Source organism: Lacerta agilis, chromosome 5 (genome assembly GCF_009819535.1).
Source record: "Lacerta agilis isolate rLacAgi1 chromosome 5, rLacAgi1.pri, whole genome shotgun sequence".
Classification (NCBI taxonomy): Eukaryota; Metazoa; Chordata; class Lepidosauria; order Squamata; family Lacertidae; genus Lacerta; species Lacerta agilis.
In genome coordinates this window covers 1,738,755-1,761,900 of record NC_046316.1, presented here as the reverse complement: position 1 = coordinate 1,761,900, position 23,146 = coordinate 1,738,755, and the positions used below count along the sequence as shown (strand labels likewise).

The 23,146-nt window shown below is 42.1% G+C and overlaps 2 protein-coding genes across 2 annotated transcripts; both read right to left on the bottom strand.

Annotated features, from left to right (window-relative positions):
* Positions 1 to 272: 272 nt before the first annotated feature.
* Positions 273 to 8,014, bottom strand: LOC117046434 (polycystic kidney disease and receptor for egg jelly-related protein-like). The gene has a single exon (XM_033148255.1). It carries the CDS (start codon positions 8,001 to 8,003, stop codon positions 333 to 335), a length of 7,671 nt encoding a protein of 2,556 aa, XP_033004146.1. The 5' UTR covers positions 8,004 to 8,014; the 3' UTR covers positions 273 to 332.
* A 3,786-nt stretch (positions 8,015 to 11,800) lies between these two features.
* Positions 11,801 to 19,572, bottom strand: LOC117046224 (polycystic kidney disease and receptor for egg jelly-related protein-like). Its single transcript, XM_033148022.1, has one exon. The coding sequence runs from the start codon at positions 19,570 to 19,572 to the stop codon at positions 11,854 to 11,856; it is 7,719 nt and encodes a 2,572-aa protein (XP_033003913.1). The 3' UTR covers positions 11,801 to 11,853.
* Positions 19,573 to 23,146: the final 3,574 nt, after the last annotated feature.

Here is a 23,146-nt window from a genome sequence, read left to right as displayed (position 1 = left end):
TCACATATAACTGGTCAGTTCCCCATCTTTTTAGAGGTTCTCACTCCTGTGCAGAAATATGTGTGTGCTGAGAAGTTCCTGAAGTTAGGGAATCAGTGTATATTTAGAATGTATATGTTCACTTCACTGATAAGTCTTCTGCCAGTAATTAAGGAAAACACTAGAGATATCAGAGATGGAATCACTGGAAGGTGATTGAAAAGTTACCTTAACGCAAGTTTGGGTATTTGGATGATATAGCAAGAAAATGTATAGGAAAACATTGCACAAATTAATCAGTTTCTTATCAATCTCTTTTTTCAAACTGGAAGGTAAGCTATTTCTCAATCATTCTATTCTTCTTCTTCCTTTTTAAACTGTTGCACATAGTTTTTTCTTTGTTTTCCATACAGCATCCTGTTAAAAATGACTGTCTGTGTTGTGGTCCGTGTACCAGTGGTCAAAAAAACCCATGCACTGTAGATCTTTTGGATCACAAAATCCATCATTTCCGCTTCATGTGCATGTTCTGGATAGATAGATCTCTTTGCCTCCGTATAAGCAGAGATCATAATAGCTTGCAATAAATTGAGGAAAACACAAATCATCACAAACAAAAAGGAAGTTAAAAAGAAACCTGCCAGAAGCCTATCAGCTGCAAATTCAGTACCCCTAAATGCTAAGGCGCAGTAAGATAACACAGTAGTAAAGGAATAAAGCAAAGTACGGTAACCTTCTTCATGTTGGCCAAATCCTAAATACCCAACTGACATATATGCAAAAAAAAATATGGCCCCTCCTACAGACAAGTTAGTAATTGTAGGAAGAGCTTCAAACAATGATTTTTGGGCCAAGCGGACATCAAACATAAATCTGAGATACCGGTATGTTTTCATAACTAGGAAAAAAGCCAAGACTGCCTTCATTGTTCTGACAACCCGATCGAAATGAGCAGCTGCATGGAAGGGAACGAATTGTTCTTGGTTATACAAATAAAACTGCATTAACTCAAAAGCAAGCTTAAATCTGAATAGAACCAGCAGCAAAAAAATTATACAGACTGCCTTAATTCCAAAATTAATTAAATTGGCAGCTGTTTTTATATAATTCAGCCTTTCTTGACGCAGCATGCGATATTCATCCACAATATAAAATATAAGTATAGATACAATGACTAAAAATAAAAAACTTTGACTACTGGTTTGGTCAGCTAAAAGTGGGAGCTTATAAGAATGAACTGACACACTGCTGATCAGAGGGCCAACATATGAAAATTCAAATATGACAGAAATACTGCAAAACAGATCTGCATCTGGATTAAAAGTGGTCAGCTCAATAATAGTTACCCAGGTCCTGTGATCAAGCCAGGTGTTCCTTTCCAAAGTCTTCAATCTTTCTGTTGAATTTGTTTGTGGTTCTCCTGGGAAAAAATAAAAGCTGTATCCTCTGGATGGGTAGCTGTCTAATTCTCCATATGACGCATATTCCCACTTAGCAATGTTTTGTTCATAAGTATAGCCTGAAAAGCTGGTGGGATTGGCAACTGGACGATCGACTGGAGCTGACCACGACCAATTGTAGTCAGCTTGATCTTCTGGGTCACCTCCATATCGGTGTGCACAATGAATATCCGTCAGAAATGCTTTTTGAAAGCTTTGTAGATAGGTACATACCCTGTCAGACTGTATACCTCTTATTTGTCTCATTCTGGGCAACCCAAGGACTTTGGACCAGGTCTCTGAAAGATAGGTTGGTTGGTAGTCATTGTGTATCAACGGCAGGAGGACATTTTTCACCCATCTGTAAATATCCTCCACTTTATTTACTTCAGATAAACCAAGAGAAAATGTCTTACGCATAACTCGATTGTAGTGAAAGCTACTGGTGGTTTCTGTAGGATGAGTATACTTTAAAATTAAAGTTAAGAAGACAAAGTGACAGACCATATTTTTTGCTAAAATATAACCTAGACTCTTAACATTTGCATTTTTCCTCAATATTATAAGCTCTTCGCCTTTAATTGGTTGGTATTTCTTTGAAGCTCTAAGTTTGACAAGTTTATCATGTAACTGTCTCATCTCATTTTCAGGGATAGTTCTACCATTAAACTTAAGATCTTGGTATCTTGTCCATGGGATATTTCTGCAGTATTTTGGATAAATGGTATTCCAGGCTATAAAAATAACGACCTTAAAGGGCTCAAGGAAAAGCACAGTTATGCAAAATGAGGTAATGGATGCTATTAACCACTCGGAAGAGGTTTTAGTGGAATAGGACTGGCCAAGTTGTACAATGAAGAATGCGAGCACACCAGATACAGAAAGCACAATGATGCAGGCAATATATAGAACCCACCAAGTAGACTGTGGTTTGTGTGTTTTCTCAGAAAATGTTTCATTTTCTGCTGCAACATTATTGCTGGAATTGGTGTCTGTGTGTGGGAATTGTTGGGACTTCATCTCTGAGGGTGGAGCAGCTTTTAAATTGCCTTCTTCACGAAGGTTTTCAGATGAAAAGGGGGAATTTCCTTTTGGGTGAGCTTGAGCTGCATTGTAGGTTGAAGGTTTCTTTGATAAATGCTTAAACAAGGTTACCAGAATCAATTGCACGGGAACTGAAGTCAAAGAACTTTCTATTCCAATTGTTATGGATCTCAAATACTGTAGTTCTACTGAATAAATATGTTGATCAATCCTAGTGCTGAAGAATATAGTGTTAAACATCAGGGAGCTTAACAGTATTGCTAAGCAACAAGTCAGCCTGAGGAATCTGCTGAAAGAGTCATCGTCTAAATGAACAAAGACAGACAGCCACAGATGGTTCTTGTACAGCTCATTGCTAATCATAATACAAAAATAATCAATCTTGCTTAAGGGTACATTGGGATTTGTAACAGCAAATGACCTTTCTATTTGGCAATCATCCCTGCCAGGATCAAACCATTTCCTACATATAAATAGCCATGACTGTTTAGTATCCATGTTTTGCACTTTGATTCGGCTTAAGAACCAGTTAGGACCAAAGCCATGATTATTGCGCCAGATATGAAGAGAACAAATGTTTCCTAAGTCTCTCTCAGTAGTTAAGATGAAGGTGTCAATAGATCCTTCCTGGAAGATCCCTGGGAACTGTGGATGTTTTAAATGATGTACATCACTGGCCCCATTTTGGCCAATCAGCTCAATGAAGACATCAGCATTGGTGCCTGATCTCATACGACTTCCTGTGTATATTGTGACTAGATACCTCACCTCGTGAAAGGGATCATTGTCTGGCAAATCTATGATCTGATCCCTGGTGCCAGCTTTATCTTTCCTTATGACCCAGATAGTCAAGGAGATGTAGATTATAAAAATAGCAAGAACTGTCAACCCTGTTACAGGATTTTGGCCACTCGATGCCAAAAGGAACCTTTTCATATCAACCTGATTGGGGAATAAAAGTACTTTGGCAGCCAAAAATTGGATACCAAGTCCTGAGGACCTTGATGGTCTGGGGTTGGCTGTTCTTCTGCTACGCTCTTTTGCTTTACAGATGCAATGTATCTTGGAATAAGTGGTCTGAGGGCCAAGGTGGCAACTCCCTTCTTTCCACTGGTTCTGAATTCCATCCAGGTCTAGGCAGGCTGCTGCAAAATGAGCAATGCGAACTATCTTTGTGGTTTGGTCTCTGACAATTGGGTGTGATTGTAAGACAATAGAGATATTCAGTCTGTCTGCTCTATTGCTCTGGAAAAGAGACCAAAGCAATGATTGAGGAAGACAAAGGATATATGGAGCCTTAACTGCACAGTCAGTGACATTAGTATCCATTTTAGTTGGTGTAGGAGGACTATAATGGGAAGCAGCATACACAGCTACAGGGGGGTGGCTGGTATTGAGGCCTAGGTATATAAATACATGAAAAGTAATATTTATTTTAGACACAATCTGGATAAAAATATCTTTGGAGCTTCTCTTTACTTCAAAACTAAAGCCACCAGTTGTTTTAGGGAGATTTTTGTCTGGTCCTATTGTCAAGTCAAAGATGGCCTCCTCTTTTCTAGCCATGATCATTTCAACCACATGAGGTGTGATACTGATTACTTCACCATTAGCTTTGGTTCCTGTCATTTTAAATCCAGCCACCATTGTTCCAATATCTTCTGTATAAAGCAACCATGGAAAGGGATTTCTGTCAAATTCATAAAGGACAGTGGATACCACAGCATCTACCTGTAATTCGGCATGATTACTCTTTTTCAGTTCAGTATAAAAGCAGTTCCTGCAATATTGTCTGTCAGAGAAAGTTCCTGAAACATCCCATTTCTCATCTTTCTGTAAATGCATGGTCCAGATTTCAGTCTCCATGTTAGTTTCTTGCTCCCCAGGGACTTTCCCTTGTAAGACTAGATCTGCTAATATTTCTGTCACTGAAATGGTTTCTTTAATTGCATTGGCGTTGACATTTCCATGGTTCAAGAGAGAAGCGCTCAACACACTGGACAACCCGATAAATATACCATTGCCAAGGATTTCTGCTTCCTTAGAACCCAAGTCTTTGGCTCTGAGCCTTTTTAGAGCCTCACTGACCTCTTTTAGTTTTCTGACTGCAAGCAGTTGTGATTCCCTGTTTACTTCAGTAGTTTCATGTGTTACCTGACAAATACTCAGAATCACTTGGTTTATTTTCAGGACATCAGTTGTAGGTATCCTCGTAGTTATATTAAGAAGGATTTGTCGCAAATCAGTTTTAGAGCCTTGATTGGTTGGTGAAGTCTCTATATTATTTAATACAGAGGCCACCATATATACAAAATAACCTACATTAAAGTAATCTTTAGCTGCAAGCAAAGTTGTCATAGGAGCGATTGGTCCACTGATTAAACCATGTAGATCATGCTGAACAACACTAGTTGGTTTATTTTTTATTTGATCATGCACAGTTGCTTGTAATATTACCTGAGAAGATGCTCCAAGGGCATCATACACTTGAACATATATGATTAAGGTAGAGTTCTGAGATGGTATACCAACTGGAAGAAAAGAACGAGGAGTTTTACGCTCATGACCAGTATACACTATTATTCCCAAAACATTATTCTCTACTGAAGATACGGCACTGGTTTTTATTTGATTTGATGATGCCATCACTTTATATGTAAGAGGTCCATTTTTGTCTTCAAATCCACTGCACTGAATGATGAATTTTGTTAGGAATGCTATGCCTATCTTTGGATTGATGACACACTTTCCTACCTGAGGTGGGCCATTCACATAAAAAGAATATTCATAGATGGCTGACTGTCCTTCCTTTGTGGTGACTTTCAAACTAAATGTAAATGACTGCTCTGCCATGGATACAAATGCATAAGCATTTACATGCAGATATGGATTGGATCTTCCAGTTGTAGTTTTTGAAGACCAATCAAAATTTATTTCACTGGACTGTGCTGAGTAAAGTGACCAGTAATAGAGAGATTTGCCACTTCTGCAATTTAGGCATTTGCCAGAAAGACAAAATCTTTCTGTTGGAATTACTGACTCACCACAATTTTCAATACATGTGACATTTAGGATTATGGCAGGAGGAGCTTGCACATGTACTATTTGTTCAGTCTGAGCTATTCTGCTACCATTTTGAACCACCAGGCGAAAATAATACACATTATTTCCTTGAAGTGTTTCAGGTTGCACTCTTTGAACTGGAACAGAGCATGTTATCCATTTTAAATCTACCTGATCTGGGTGACATTTCCCATTTTCACTTAGAGTCATTGATGTGTAGTCTGTTTTTTGTTTGCTGCAATACCACGTAAAGGACAGCCCTTTAGAGGGTTGGACTACCTCACCATTGTAGTATGCAGATCCATTAAGTATCCACTCATCAGAAAATCCAACTGTCCGGATACTGCCTCCAGCAATGACAGCCACAAAGGTATCTGATCCAATCCTGACAAACAGTGAATCAGATCCTTCCATGCTCTTCCATGTATCCAAGGAGGTTAATTTCATTGTAAAATTAAAGAGATACAAGCCATTATCTAAGACAGGACCAGGTACTTTTAATATGGTGGAATTTCTTTTTCCAATGCTAGGTGGATTAAAAGGCTTTGACCAATCTGGTGTAGTAGTCAGATCTGGAACTTTATAGATGTTCCAAATGACATTTGTTTGATTAGGACCTGGACAAGTGATACGTGTATCAGCAGTCAGAGTAAACTCTGTTCCTTGGGTATAATACACTACACGTTGAGAAGCGTCTGGCTTCTGGATACTAATTTGTTTAATAGAACAGGGTTCTTGATGGCAAGCTATGCTAAATCTGAGGGCCTTTGAAGCATAAGTGTTGACTGTGGCTTTTAAAATAGTTGGCATAAGTCCATTTCCAATGCATTTCACCTTTGCAACAAAACCAGTGAAGAGGGCAGAGTTGAAAGTTAAGAAAGAATTAGAAAGGAATTGCATTGCATTTTTGACATGATTTATGTAGGTGAAAGTATAGTTCTGAATTGGGTACTCTTTCCTGGAATTAAAAAGTTGAAGGTTGAAGGTCCACTCACACTGCAGCAGTGGATGTTGCACAGGAATAAACCACACAATATAGACTAAACTGTCTTCAGGAGAATTGTTATTGAAAACATGAACTTCAATATCTTTTTCTCCTAGAGACCTGAACAAAGTCCCTTTCCGGTTCAGATACACATGGATGCTGAACTTGGACAATTGCAGCTGCACGAATTCAACAATGATCAGGTAACAGAGGCTCTGCTCCTCGTAAAAGATAAAGTGGGAGCTGTAGCCCTTCCTAGTGATAGGAGTAGTGCTGTCCTCCTGTGTAGAATAGTACAATCCCAGTGTATGGCTAAAAATGTAGATGCCTCTTCTGGTTTTCTGTGGATTGAGTGTGAGATAAGTTGTAGCTCCAGTGCTTGCTCTGAAAATCAAAGTCTCATTAAAGAAATCAAGTTTTCCTGCCAGTTGTTCATGCATCTTCTCATTAGTACGAAAATAGACACTGGCCACCACCTTCTCCTTGGAGTGATGCGGTATGGGAACAGCACAGAAATTGCTGCGTAGAGCAAAATGGTTGTAACTGTAGAACTGAGACCACTCTCTTGTATCATGTGTGCTTAATAGTTTATAAGCTACTATTCCTTCGCTGAGCTGTAGAAGGCTCCAGGAAAGGCTGATTGTCCCATGTGGGTGGCTCAGCAATTTGGAACGCACACTAAAGACATGCAACAGGGCAGGCTCCACATATAATTCTATGCTAAGGCTGATCAGAGGTTGATGCTGAACACTGACTGAAGCAATATAGAATCCACGATGGGGATAGCTCACAGTCAGGTGGTAGCTATAGTACGATGCACAGACCTGGTACAATTCTGCATTAGGGTAGCCAGCGAATGGCAGTGGTTCACTGTGCTGGTTGCTGGGAATGAGGAGGTCTTCTGGACTACCCCCTTGGCTCCTGAAGTGATAGATCCATGAGGAACTCTTAAGGCGTGCGCACCAACCCAGGTGCACTGGCTGCCATTCAAAAACTGGAAGGGTGCGTGGCCAGAGCAGGAAAAGTCGGACATCTTGCCCGGTAACCTCAATGCTCAGGTTGTGGTGAAAGCACAAGGGTGCAGAGCACAAAGTTGATGTACACTCTACTGTGATCCGACTATAAGCCCATGGTGGATGGGGACCTTCCCCTGGCAGGCCTTGACCCAGCACCAACTCGCCCAACCAGTTATCTGTACTGTTTACCAGGATGGAATCTCGGTACCAGTGGCAATGAGGAGCGGGTTGTAAGTCTGTCTCTCTCTTTTCAGAATTCACTACTCCTCGTGCTCTTGAGTAGCACAATTCAATGTATTCATCCCACAGACATGAAACCTGGAGTTCATTATCTTGACGTTGATAAACACGATTTTCTGGCTTTGAACAAGTGACTAACAATGGTGGTGGAAGGAGATCAAGAGGAGCTGCCACTTGGTGTTGCAAGCAACATGAACAACAGAAGAGGAAGACATGACATAAAGGGTACCTCATCATTAACAAGAAAAAGAAACCTGACTCAGTAGTAACAGTTATCTCCTAGCAACAGCACAAAAAGAAAGTCTGCATGGGTTCTAGAACCTTTCCGCTGTTGCCTTAGGCAACTCATGCCCATTTTCAATATGGCCACAATAGTCCTTGTCTTTTTCTGTGGTTGAATCCCACACTCCTCTTCATAGCCCTCACGTATCACACTACCCTGGGTTTGTATAAACCCTTGTTATTGTCATGTTGCCCAGATGTATCTATTACATTTTAATGGAGAATGTTTGGTAGGACTTTAATTTTGAAAAGGCAATGACTGTGATAAAACTGGAGCTTCAGTGATTATTTCCCAGGATTATATTCCATCTAAATTGCATGTATGCTTATCTCTATATCTTATGAATCCCATAAGCACTGGAAATCCCAGATCTTGAATTTTCTCTGTAAATTGCCCCATGAGAGATGGGAACATATTACAACTGCTACCTGTTGGCTTTTGGGTAAAAGGTGTGTCTCTTTTCTTTCAAGCAAACTCTTCCTATGAAGTCTTTGGCAGAACCACTGAGTACACAGCGCATCACACACAGAACACACAGAGCCTAAATGACTTCTCCTTTCCCCCTTCACCTCCCTCTCCTTCAAGTTGAATTTATGTCATGCACATTAATGACACTATTAGAGGTCACTATTAGAATGAGTAAGTGGTAAAAATTGTGATATTTAAAACATGTATAGCTCAGATTTCCACAGGAATGGAATTCAAAGGCAATTTTTAAAAAAGAACAGTGTACAATGAAATCTCAAAAATAAGGAAATATAATACATAACAAATGGCTTACAAATACACTAAAATAAAGAGCTCATATCCTAACTCACCAAAGGCCATTGTAATTTGCAACCTATAAGATAAAAGAAGAGTGTTGGAGGTGTAGGTGAGGGGGCAGTCAACAGAAACCAGTCCTGTGTGTTAAAGGCATCCTCCAAGTGGCCCAATGAAATCATTACTTTATTTTGCCATTTCTTTACAATTAGAGATACAATGGCGTTCCTACAGTCTAGGAGTAGGCTGCCTAGGTAATCAGAAGCTCACACAGGACCATCAGTCAATCTTTAGGCACTAATCAGCTGAACAGTACATACCACCCAACAGTCCAGCTTTGTCTGGGATAGGCCAGATTTACAGAAGCCCAAGGAATACATAGAGATAAACCACAAACTAAACAACTGTGCATATAGTTTACAGAAACTAATTAACAGTTATATACAGCATTTCAAGTCCATTAGAGAAACTCTCTCTGTGTAGACTAGTGCCGGTGCAGTTCCAACAGAACTCCGACAACGAGATACCCTGATTTCAATCTCTGTTAACGAGTTTTTGTTAACTATATACAGAGTTGTTTAGTGTGAGATTTACAGAAGCCACCTTGGCTTCTGTTTGAAGTCGAAGATGTCTTGCTTCCGCTGTCTTACTGCTGCCTCCTCCAATGTGGCAACCATGATAGCTGCTGAGGCCTCCATGGCAGCCTTCACTGCACTCCCAGAAGTGGGCACAGCACATCTAGAAGCACGTCTGAAAGTGCATGCACCACTTCTGGCAGCCATGGTGAGGCCGCAGTGAGGCCAAAGAGACCACAAAAAGGCTGAGGAGGATGAGGTGATGGGGGGGACAGGGGCACAGCATGGAGCAAGAAAAGGGGATGCCCCAGATTTGGGTAAGAAATGTTGGCGGGTATGTCAGTGGGGAGGTCAAGTGGAGGTTTAAACCTCACAATCCTGGTGCACTTAGGGTGAGTGCACATGTGACAGACTTTTGCTATGTACATAACAGAGTATTAATGCACATATACAGATCCAATTTTTCCATGTGCGCTTTTGTGCATGCATTCAGTTGAACTCTATCTCAATATTTCTAATCCACACTAGTGGGTGGTGCTTGATGGAATGTATTCACACTGTATGTCTCCCCATCCCCTCAATTACTACTTCCCTATCCTCCCAGAGGGTTCTATGGGATGTTAGGAGAAAAACAGTGCCTCTAATGGGAGACATGTTGTGCTCCTTCTGGGGTAGTTTGTCCGCCCTCGGTCCCCACTCTGTGGCTCTTAGAAGCTGACAGCATGTGACAGCATCCACACTCTGGAAAACAGCCTGACTGGACAGCTAAACCAGGTGAAGGTAGCCAATGGGCCTCACCTGCATGCGAAGACAGGCTCCAGCAGATTGAGTGGATAAGACTAACTGTGGGTCCAATGGTCAAGAAGGCAGCTTCTGCACATGCTATAGAAGGAAGTGTGGAGCTGGTCAACCAAGGAAGATGGCCCATCTAGGAGAAGGAAAACTGATCGTAAACAACTGCTGCCTATCTTCAGGGGAAGAAAAGACTAAGGAATAAACCCTACAAGAACTAGGAGTGAAGTTCCTAAGATGGCTGGATGGCACCTGGTATACCTCCTTTCAGCAACTCCTGCAGCCAAGCTGGTGCTAAATGCATTGCTCTGCTTTCTTTTGCACCACATCACCGAGGCAGAGAAGGAGGTCTTGTCTGGGCAGCCCAGGACCTCCATACACACTGCTCAAGCCACTTTGGTGCTGTTGATGTAGCAAAATGTGAGAAGCAGCAGTTATGAGTTATTGATCTCTGCAGCCACAGCAAATGCTGTAATTCTTCAACAGTTTGACTTTGCCCCCCAGAGGCACACTCCACTGTCTCTTCAGACAGGTGGATGGCAACAACAACAAACAACAAAATCCTCTGAGAGTTCTGGAAACCCAAGGTCCCTTGTGGGCATGTGCACAAGTATTTGTTTGCCTGTGCATTCAGCTATTCATTCATTCATCCATTCATTCATTTATGAGATACAAGTTTTCTGATATGCCAGACTTGGAACAAAATAGCCAGTTGTCTTTTTTTTTTTTTAAAGTGTGATCGTGTGGTCAGTCTCACCAGCAGCTCACCAAGGAATACCTCACCAATGAAAGTAGGGGAATGTGGTGATAAAATGGCACCCACCCAAACATCCCTGAACAGGTTTTAAAAACCTACCCATACAATGTGCTTCAGTACAACCAGTTGGGTAACATTTGATTCTATGCTGGATTCTTTTTCCTTACCACATTTCCCACAGATTGGAAGAATTCAAATTAAAGGGGGGGGGGGGTAAAAGCATTTCCATGCACTGCTCTGGTTTGCCAGAAGCAGCTCTGTCATGCTGGCCACATGACCCGGAAGCTGTATGCCAGCTCCCTCGGCCAGTAACGCGAGATAACCCCAGAGTCAGACATGACTGGACCTAATGGTCAGGGGTCCCTTTACCTTTACCTATAAAGTGCAGTTTGCCACTTGGATGGGGACAATTTCATGTGGAGACTCCTTAACTGACTTGTGTACATAGCCTGTGTGTGTATCTTTATGCATGTGGGACTGAGTGCAGGAGAAGGAGGCTTTGTGATATGATCGATAGACAGACAGACAGACCTTCTGAGTGGACAAAAGCTGTGTGTGTGTGTGTGTGTGTGTGTGTGTGTGTGTGTGTGTGTGGAAACTGGAAAAGGTGAGCTTAGCCTCCTACCCCGCCCCGCCCCGCCCCCCGGCACATGGCATCTGACCCACCCCTCCAGGCTCTGCTGGAGATGACTGGTCTATTAAAGGACATTGAACTAAATTATCAACACAGGATAATATCATTTCCCTAATTTTGTATAAGAGTTCATACGTACTTGAAAACCCAAAGAGAATCAATTTAAAATGATGAGACAAACATCTGAAGTGGAAATAATTATGAAGGAAGAGAATGGAAACTCTGTGGAGATCAGCTTGGGATAAAAATAATATGCAATTTATTCACCGTTTACTCTGTCTCTCTCAAACAGAAAGATAAACCATTTTCTTGCCATTTACTTGCCTGCTTCTCAAGCTGCACACATAGTCATCCTTGACCACAGATCTTCCAAATATTACAGTGTTGACATGATCACTGTCACTTGTGGATGGTGTCTGGCGGGTGATGGAAAGCCAAATACTTCGGATCTTCAGAACCACAAAGTTTATTGCTTCTGCTTCATCAGAATGTTGGTCATAAGTAGGTTGTTTCATTGACTTATAAGTAGAGATTATTAGGGCTCTCCAAAAATTGATGAAAATAAACATCATCGTAAACATAAATGAAGCCTGGAAAAATATCCCTAGCCACAGGTTGGATGAAAGACCAGCCAGTTTAACTGCTCCAAAACAATATGAAACTACAGTCTGGAGGGAAAGAATCCAAGTATGAAAACTCCACTCACCTTGGCCAAATGTTAGATATCCAAATGATGTGAATATAGAAAAGTATACGGCCGTAAGCACAGTCATATTAACAAACTCAGGAAAAGCTACTGACATTGTTTTTTCTGCAAGGCGCACATTGTACAAGAATCTGAAATATCGGTATGGTTTCAAAATCAGAAGGAAGACCAAAAAACCTGAAATCATCCTAAAAAGTTGATCGATTCGGGATATTACATGGAAGGGAACAAATTCTTCTGGATTGAGTAGATGAAATTCCAACAATGTAAATGCCAGCTTAAATTTCAGTGCAATTAACAACAGAAAAAACATAGAGGTTGTCTTTATTGCAAAGTTATTTACGTTAGTAGCTGTTTGAAGATAACCTATCCTTTCTTGACGTAACATGTTAAATTCATCAGCAAGGTAAAAGGCAAGAATATACACTATAACTCCATACACAACCCTCTTAGAGGTGGGTTCATACTGGAAAATAGAGAGTTTGTAAGAATGAACTGCCAAACTTGAATTAACGACACCTACATCAGTAGTCTCAAATATGATAGAAATGCTGCAGAATAGATCCACATCTGGATTAAAAGTTGTTAACTCAAAAATCACTGCCCAGGTCCGATTATCAAGCCAGTTGTTTCTTTGCAGATCATCCATCCTCATTGTTGTATTGGGTCGTTGCTCTCCAGGAAAAAAATAAAAGGAATATCCTCCAGGCCCATATGAATCTACAACACCATACGATTTATATTCCCATTGGTCAATGTCCGACTGGTATGTAAATCCTTGAAAACTGCTAGAGTGCTTGGAAGCTGGTTGATTGCTTGGGATTGACCATGACCCAAGATAGTTACTTTGATCTTCTGGATCACTGTTAAATTTATAGCGGCAGTGGCTTTCCCTAATCATATGACCCTGCGCAAAGTTGCGAACAGGGAAACATTTCTTTTTAGTATTCTTCGCTCTTACTTGCCTCATTCTGGGCAAACCAAGAATTTTAGACCAAGATTCTGAAACATAGGTAGGGTGGTAGTCATTATGTATTAAGGGCAGAAAGACGTTGCTCGTCCACATGTAAATATGCTCCAGCTTATTTACATCTGATAAACCAAACGAGAATTGATTATATATAGCTTTATTGTAATAAAAAGTGGTGGTGGGTTCTGTGGAATATGCAACAATGAAAACACAGGATGAATAGACAAGGTGAATTACGATGTCCTTTACAAACACAAATGCTAAGTGTTGAGCCCTTACTTTTTTCCTCAAGACTATGACTTCATCCTCTGTTAAAGGTTCATATTCCTTGCTGTGTCTAAGTCTGGCAAGATCATGGTGAATCTTTCTCAGATCTTTATCATCCACACTTGATTGGATCAGCTTCATATTCTGGTACTGTTCTGAGGTTATCCAGGGGATGTTTCTACAGTATTTGAGACTTATAGTACTCATAGCTGATATGAGAGACAACTTCATGGTTTGCAGCAAAAACACACTCTCAAAAAATGATGTCATGGATGCTATAAACCACTCCATTGATGTTGTATAGCCATAGGTCAAACCATATAATATAATGAAACATGAAGAAACTCCAGATATGAGAAAGACCAGTATCCAAGAGACATATCTGCACCACCATGGAAACCGTGGCATTTTATAAAAGATCATGAACTCTGGGTTCAGTGGCTCCTCTATTTCATAAGTAGTACTTGTGTCCTTGCCTGTTGCACTATTGTTGCTAGCATTGCTTTCTGATAATGGCAGATGCTGGTCTTTCCCATTTGAATATGCTGATTTGCCTTCATTCTCAATGGTTTCAGACATAAAGGAGGGGTTTCTTTTCGACCCATTTCTCGTGTTATGCAGCAAAGGCCTCTCCTCGGAATATGTAAATAAGATTTGTATCGTTAATTGTAAAGGAATAGAAAACAAAGCGCTCACAAATCCAATATACATGGATTTCAGATACCGTAATTGCACTGAAAGAATCTCCCGATCATCTGCACCACTGAAAAACATGATGTTAAATAGCAAATTACAGAGCATTATTACTAAGCAACAAGATACCCTCTGTACCCTCGTGAAAGAACCAGTGACAACCTGAGAAAATATTGAGAGCCATATATGATTGTCTTCCAAATCCTTGGCAAAGCTTATCAAGAAGTAATCCATTTTATCTAAGCTTGATTTTAGGTTTTTAGCAACAATTGATCGTTCTATTTTGCCATCAGCCTTGCCAAGACCTAACCAGTTTCTACATATAAACAGCCAAGATTCTTTAGTGTGCATATTTTGTACTTTGATTCTGCTTAAGAACCAGTTAGGAGAGGAACCCCCTGTATTGTGCCAGACATGAAGGGAAAGAAGTTCTCCTAAATCATATTTAGTAGTTAGGAGAAATGTGTCAACGGCTGCACGAAAGAGAGTTGGAAACTGTGGGTGTTTCAAGTGATGTACATCACTGACACCATTTTTACCTATCAATTCAATAAAAACATCTGCTGTGGTTCCTGATCCCAAACGACTTCCTGTGTATACAGTGACCACATAGCGCACTTTATGGTAGGGGTCATTGTCAGGTAAGACTAGTATTTTGTTTTTTCTTTTCAAATCAGCTTTATCTTTGATCATGGCCCAGGTAGTACACAAGATGTAGGCTGAAAAAATGATAAACACAGCCAGCAGTGTCACTGGATTTGTGTCAAAGTCTGCTGAGAGGACCTTGTTTATATCCAAAGGATTAGGGTACAAAATGAAGTTGCCAGCTACAAATCTGACAGGGTGAGAAGCCTCCCGTGATTGACGTCTCCTTCTTGTTGTGCTGGGGGCTTTTGCTTCACAGATGCAGTGTATCTTGGACCAGGTGGTCCGAGAGCCCAGGCGGCACAATCCTTCTTTCCACTGTTTCTGAATGCCATCCAGATCTAGACAATTGGCTGTAAAAACAGCAATGCGGACAATCTTTGTGGTATGTCCTCTCACAATTGGGTGTGATTGTAGTACAACTGAAATGTTCCACTTGTTTGCTTTATTGCCTTGGAGTGGAGACTGAAGCAATGACTGAGGAAGACAAAGTATACGCACAGCCTTAAATGCACAATTCGTGATGCCAGTATTCATTTCACGTGGTACTGGAGGTTTGTCATGGAAAACAATATAAGAAGCTATTGGAGAATGGCTGACATTGAGTCCCAGATAGATAGATATGTTGAAAGTAACTTCCATACTGCACAAAATCTGGATAAATACATACCTGAAGTATCCTTTTAGTTCAATACTAAATCCACCAGTTGTTTTGGAAAGCTTTTTATCTGGCCCAATTGTCAGATTAAACGTTGCAAAGTCCTTATCTTTCCTTGCCATGATAACTTCCACCACCTCGGGGGTAACCCTCAAGGTATCACCATTAGCTTTGACTCCTACCATTTTGAATCCAGTCACTACTGTATGAATATCTGCTGTATCTGCCATCCAAGGGAAGGGATTCCGTTCAAACACGTAATGAACTGTGGAAACCACAGCATCTGCTGGTAACTCAATGTGGTTCTCCTGCTTCAGCTGAGGATAAAAGTAGTTCTTGCATTGTCTTCCTTTAGAGAAAGTCCTAGAAACCTCCCACTTTTCACCTTTCCATAAGTGAATTGACCAGTTTTTAGCTTCCATGATAGTTTCATGTTCCCCGGGGACTTTACTTTGTAAGATGAGGTCAGCTAATATTCCTGTCACATAAATTATTTCTTTAATTGCATTGACATTTACATTTCCATGGTTTAAGAGAGAAGCACTCAACACATTCGACAAGCCAGTAAATATACCATTGCCAAGGACTTCTGCTTCCTGTGACCCTAGATCTTTGTCCCTGAGCCTTTTTAGAGCTTCAGTGGCCTCTTTTAGCGTTCTGACCGCAAACAGTTGTGCTTTCCTGTTAACTTCATTAGCATCCTGTGTCAATTGACAAATACTTGAGACCGTTTGGGTTATCATCTGTATTTCAGTCAAAGGAATCATTGCAGACACATTAAGGAGGATTTCCCGCAAATCAGTTTTAGAGCCTTGATTGGTTGGCGAAGTCTCAATATTATTTAATACAGAGGCCACCATATAGGTAAGAAAACCTATATTAAAGTAATCTTTAGTTTCAAGGAAAAAGAACATAGGGCCACTTTGCCCAGTGATTAAACCATACAGTTCACGGAGAAGAACAGTTGGTTTGCTTCTTGGATCATAAACATTTGCTTGCAAAGTTACTTCAGAAAATACTCCATAGGCATCATATACTTGAACATATATGTCTAAGGCATACCTTTTAGATGGAATACCAGCAGGGAGAAATGATGGAGGGGTTTTTTGCTGATGACCAATATACACTATTATTCCAAATGTATTATTTTGCACAGAAGATATTGCAGTCATTCTTGTTAGATCTGAATGTGCTATCACTTTGTATGTAAGAGGTCCGTTTTTTTCTTCAAATCCAGTACACTGGACAATGAATTTTGTATGGAATGCTATGCCTTCCCTCGGATAAATGATACATTTTCCAGTCTGAGGTGGAGAGCTAACATAAAATGAATGCCTATAAACAGCTGATTGTCTTCCCTTTGTGCTTACTTTCAGGCTAAGAGTATAGAATTTGTCTTCCATGTATCTGAATGCCAATGAATTTATATGCATGTATGGCTTTGATCTCCCAGTTGCAGTTTTGGAAGCCCAATCAAAATGTATTTCCTTAGAGTTTGCTGAAAGAAGTGACCAAAGGTAGACTGTTTGACTAGTTTTTGCACAATTTAGACATCTTGCGGACAGAATGAAACGCTCTGTTACTTTGATAGTTTTCCCACAATTTTCAAAACAGGTGGCATCTAGTATCGGTACAGAACCAGGCAGCACATGAACTGTTTGGAATGCATGGGCTGATTTGTGCTGCTTCAGAATTACTAGACTAAAATAATATTTTGTGTTTGCCTGAAATGTATTAGGTTCTACTTTTTGAACTGGAGCACTTGAATGTGTCCAGCGTATATCTGCTTGATTTGGAGAGCATTTTCCCTCTGGGCTCAGCCTCATTGTTGAGTAGTCCAATTCCCGTTTGGTGCAATACCAATTAAAGGTGATTCCTTCAAGGGGGTTGGCTGAATAAGGATCAGAAGAAGCAGATGCATCCAAAGTCCAGTGATCAGAAACACCAACTGTCCGGAACAAACCACCAGCTATGATTGCTACCAAGTCATTTTCTAAAATTTGGAGAAATACTGAATCAGACTCCATGATTTTTATATTATATGCAGGAAGGTACACTGTCATCGTCATATTTACATGATGAAAGCCATAAAATAAGACATTTCTAGGTATATGAAATATGATTCCACTTGTATTTATCTCATCAGGTAGCTTAAGAGGATTTGGCCAGTCTGGAATAGAATATGCAGCCTCAAGGCTATAGATTTTCCACAGTATATCGATATTTGCACTTGTCCTGCACTGTGCCTTTGCAGTTGCTTGCAAGGTAATTGCTGACTCTCTCTTATAATGTATGATTGGATCAGAGAGATCGGGTTTATGGATTATAGCTGTCAGTTCATGACAGTAACTTTGCTGACAGGCCACAGTTGGGTGTAGGACCTTTGACGCGAAAGTATTGATACTGGCTTTTAAAACAGCCCGTGCAAGTCCACTTTTGCTGCAATTCACTTTGGCTACAAAGCCCATGTACTGTGAAGGTCGGATAGATAAAATAGAGGGAGGGAGAAAATGGGCAGCATCTTTGACACCATTACTGTAAGAATAAGTGTTGTTCCAAAGGAGGTACTCTTTCCTGGAATTAAAAAGTTGAAGGTTGAAGGTCCACTCACACTGCAGCAGCGGATGTTGCACAGGAATAAACCACACAATATAGACCAAACTTTTGTCAGGAGAATGTCCATTGAAAACATGAACGTCAATATCTTTTTCTCCTAGAGACCTGAACAAAGTCCCTTTCCGGTTCAGATACACATGGATGCTGAACTTGGACAACTGCAGCTGCACGAATTCAACAATGATCAGGTAGCAGAGGCTCTGCTCATCGTAAAAGATAAAGTGGGAGCTGTAGCCCTTCCTAGTGCTGTCCTCCTGTGTAGAATAGTACAATCCCAGCGTATGGCTAAAAATGTAGATGCCTCTTCTGGTTTTCTGTGGATTGAGTGTGAGATAAGTTGCGGCTCCAGTGCTTGCTCTGAAAATCAAAGTCTTATTAAAGAAATCAAGTTTTCCTGCCAGTTGTTCAGGCATCTTCTCATTAGTACGAAAATAGACACTGGCCACCACTTTCTCCCTCGAATTTTGTGACTTGGGAACAGCACAGAAATCACTTTGCAGAGCAAAAGGATTATAACTGTAGGAGTGAGACCATTCCTCCACACCCTGCACATCTACCAGTGTGTAAGCCGTTATTTTGGAGCTGAAGGGTTGGAGAGTCCATGAAAGATTGAGGGTCCTGTGAGGAAGGCTGAGCAGTGTGGAGGAGGTGCTGAACACATGGAGCAGAGTAGGCTGCACATAGAAGCTCAGGCTACGTCCAAGTGGAGGCCCATTCTCAATATGGAGTGAGGCAGTGTAGAATCCACGGAGGCGATAGCGCACAGTTATGTAATAGTTATAATATGATGTACACGCTTGGTGCATTTCTGCATGAGGATAAACAGTAGGTGCAAGTGGCTCGCTATAGAGGTTGCTGGGGATGAGGAGGTCTTCAGGAATACCCCCTTGACTCTTGAAGCGGTAACTCCAGGTGGAACTCTTGAGGCGTGCGCACCATCCCAGCTGCACTGGTTGCCACTCATGAATAGGTAACGTATGTGGCGAGAGGAGGAAAAGACGGACATCCTGCCTGGAAATTTCAATTGTTAGGTTCTTATGGGCACATGTGGCTACATGGCACAAAACTGATACGCACTGCACTGTGATACGAGTAAAAGACCATGGTGGGTGGAGGCCTCGCCGAGTCAGAGCTGCACCTAACACCAGCTCACCTGACCAGCGATTTGTATTCTTTACCAAGATGGAGTCTTGGTACCACTGACAGTGAGGCGGGGGTACCGTGTCCAGCCTTTCCTTCTTGATCTCTGAAGGCAGTCTTTGGGCTCTTGAATACTTCAGGTCAATTCTCTCATCCCAGAAGCATGAAACACGAAGTTCATTGTCATGCTTCTGATAGACACGGTGTTGTGGGTTTGAGCAGGTGACCAACAGTGGGGGTGGTAAGAAACGAAAGGGTACAGCTATTGCATACTGAGAACAGTAACAGAAGAGAAAGACAAGAAGCATCCTTGGTATTGATGGTTCAGGAGGAGCAGCTGACCACCAGCATCAACGGTTCCACACACAATAATTGTTTTAATTCTAGAATCTTTTACCTGTTGCCCCAAGCAACTAAGGTTCACGTGCAATAAATAATAATAATAAATTTTTATTGCTACCTCGCCCTTCCCGATCCAAAAACTGGGCTCAGGGCGGGTAACAACAAATGTAAGACAATGATTAAAACAACTTAAAAAAACAACTTAAAAAAAACAGCATAAAAACAAACATCAGTGGGATCCCCAGGGCTAACTGGCCAGGTTAGTCATGCTAGGCCAGTAGGGAGACCAGGGAGGAATTTTAATGTAGGGACCCAGAAGGGTTTCTTCAGAAAAAAAGGGAAGGGGAAAAGGAATGGGGGATCAGGCTAGATTAAAGGCCAAGCGGAATAACTGTGTCTTACAGGCCCTGCGGAAGGAGGTCAGGTCCTGCAGGGCCCTAGTCTTGTTGGACATAGTATTCCACCAGGTCGGAGCCAACACTGAAAAGGCAATACAGAAGTAACATTTCTTTCTTTATATTCCTGATTCCTCTTCATTATATAAATATATATAAACGTTGATCCTGATCTTTTTAAATATAAAGCAATGCTTCTATTTGTGCTGCACACATGAATAAAAGGTTAAGTATATTTGCTTGAATAAATTGCTGGCTCTTTGCATTTTAGAAATTCCATAGGCTATTATTTTGCCGTCAATGATTTGAACGTAGCATGCAGTAATAACACTAGACTGGGTCAGAAATTATAAACAGTAAATATAGTCACCTATTTCCTATACATCAGTATAGGTTAAAATTACCTAGAAAATATAGACACTTGTTAGAATCAGCAAGTATATTGACATTTCAAAAATATAATTTTTATATGAATGATATGGTTAAAGTTTTAGATGAGTTGAAATTCACTTCTGTTGCTATTTTTTTTAATCAAAAGTTGTTATTACTGATGTATTTCTTTTATCCATGATTTGATTATGGATGAGGGAGCCAAGTTGGTTTGCATTATCAAGACCTGTGTAGGTGAGCACACTGGAGATGGTCTCACCCTGCTTTGCCCACCTGGGTATTCAGTGGAGCACTGAGCACACTCTGGGGTCAGAGAGAATTTTCTGTAGCCTATAGGAATTATTTCTCTCTCCAGGCTTCCTGCCTGCTTGAATGGGGACTTAGAGGGCCTGTGCCTGGTACTGGACAGTTGGTACAGATTAAGGATTCTGCTGGTTTACTGCCTGCCTCACTGCCCAGCAGTCTCCCTGCCTGAGCGGACAGAGATAGTCTTGGAGGTGGAGTTGAGGACTCCAAAACTGTTGGTTCCATTAATTCTGGAGCGGCTCAGGACCTTATGGCTGCTATGTTGAAGTCCCTCTCCTGCTTTACCTTCTTCTTCTTCTTTGATCACTCGTAGGAGAGTAAGATTGTCTTCCATGAACAGAGTCTTAACGGTGAGTCCGTTATGGGTTTTTGGAAGATGCCTGTGCATGAATCAGATCAGTGCATGCTGACCACATCACAGTCTTTACAGTAAGGCTCTGTTCTGATGGCATGCTGCAGCCTTCATCTGCCTTCACAGCCATTGTAACATATCGTTTATCTTCTGCCTATTTTGCCATTGAGGACTTCCTGGATCATTCTTTGTCTAGTGCAGGGGTAGGCAACCTAAGGCTCGGGAGCCGGATGCGGCCCAATCACCTTCCCAATCCGGCCTGTGGACGGTCTGGGAATCAGCGTGTTTTTACATGAATAGAATGTGTCCTTTTATTTAAAATGCATCTCTGGGTTATCTGTGGGGCATAGGAATTTGTTCATTATTTTCCCCCCAAAATATAGTCCGGCCCCCCACAAGGTCTGAGGGACAGTGGACTGGCCCACGGCTGAAAAAGGTTGCTGACCCCTGGTTTAACTCCTTCCCCTTGACCTTACCGCCTTGGGTGACCCTACCGGGAGTATGAGACTCCGGATGGCTTCGCTCACAAGGGTCACAGGAACATTCCAGCCCACTCCCCATGACAAGGTGATGAGCCTGCTTTATAGAGCCTACCTGGCTTCTTGCTATACATCAGATCTAGGGAAATTAAAGAAGTTGAGGGACAGATGCAAGCAGGGCTTTCTTCAGCCCGAACATGCCAGAACTAGGTTCCAGCAACTCTCAGGCAGCGTTCAGAATTAGCTGGGTGCCAGCCTTTTGTGAGGAAATGGAGGTGTCCAGGCACCAGGTCAGTGCCTAATGTCTCCAGCACCTGGCCAGGCTGGTGTGGCTGCAATGTCGTGCCAGTCAGCTGGTGTGCTGGGCAGCACAGCACCAAAAGACTCACTCCCGCGCCCCAGCTGAAAGAGCCCCCATCCCGCTCCTGCTTGCTCGCCAGCAGCCTCGGGCAGCCCCACTCTGCAAGCCACAGGTAGGGTGGCTTTGCACCCTGTGCCTTGCAGACTGCGCCCACCAGTCAAACGTCAGGGTCTGTGCCCTCGGCTACCGCCGCCTGTTCTGTCTTCAGGGAGTGGGGGTGAGCAGGGAGAAAGAGGGAGCTCACCCGCCCTGCCCCCCATGCCAGTGAAGGAAGCCTCAGAAAGGAGCCCCAAGGAAAGAGATATGGGCTTGCTCATCTGGGGAGCTGAGCAGCAGGCTGGGGGCAACAGCACTGGCAAGGCTGTTGCTATCATTGCCTCGCCCTAACCCCACCCCCACCCCACCCCCAGTTCTGCATTTGCAGCAGGTAACACTGGCATTACACCTTTCCCACAAATTTCCCTTCTCACAACTTTATAGTTTCACCCTCAAAAGGCCACCAAGTTATGGGGCACTGTATTGCTTCCCATACTGAGATGGAGAGCTGACCTTGAAATCCAGAGAGCAGGTCAGGGAGTGGATGCAGCAGGCCTCTGTGACAGAATAGCATGCCATGGCTACAAAAAGTGAACAAAATAACTTGAAACGAAGTGGAAGCTTCCCTAACATCATTTATGAGGTCATTATTTCCATCAGAGCAAAGTCTGAGAAGGAAGCCATGGCCTATGTTTGGAATCAGCAGCTGTGTGCACACACCAGACCTTCAGAGCAACCCCGCCACCCGCCCGCCCAAAGAATCCTGAGAAGAAGTACAGGACACATGTTTGCACCACACATTTGAAACAAGTACGCGCACACCTAGACTGTCGGAGCCCCCCCCCCAAGAGCTGCAATTCTCGGCACACTTAAGAAATTAAAGTTGCAAAAATTTAAATGCTTTCCGTTTAAGACAAGTATCCCAAAACTGGATAATAAAATATGCATTTCCTCAAAAAATAAAAAAGTGAACATCCTCACAACCCACGCAAAACAAGTCAGCTGGCAGCCCAGGCACACCTTGAGCGCCAGGAGGGCGGGGCGGGGGGTGTCTCACGGCCAAGTGCAGGGCGCCGCTCCCTCGGAGCAGCCTGACGCCTCCCCGCGATACCACGTCCCCCCCCCCCGAATGCCGCCGCCTCGGCCTCCGTGTCTGGCCAGCACCTTCAAATTAAGCCCCCCGAGGACACGGGACAGAGACAGACCAAGTTCCGGAACCCC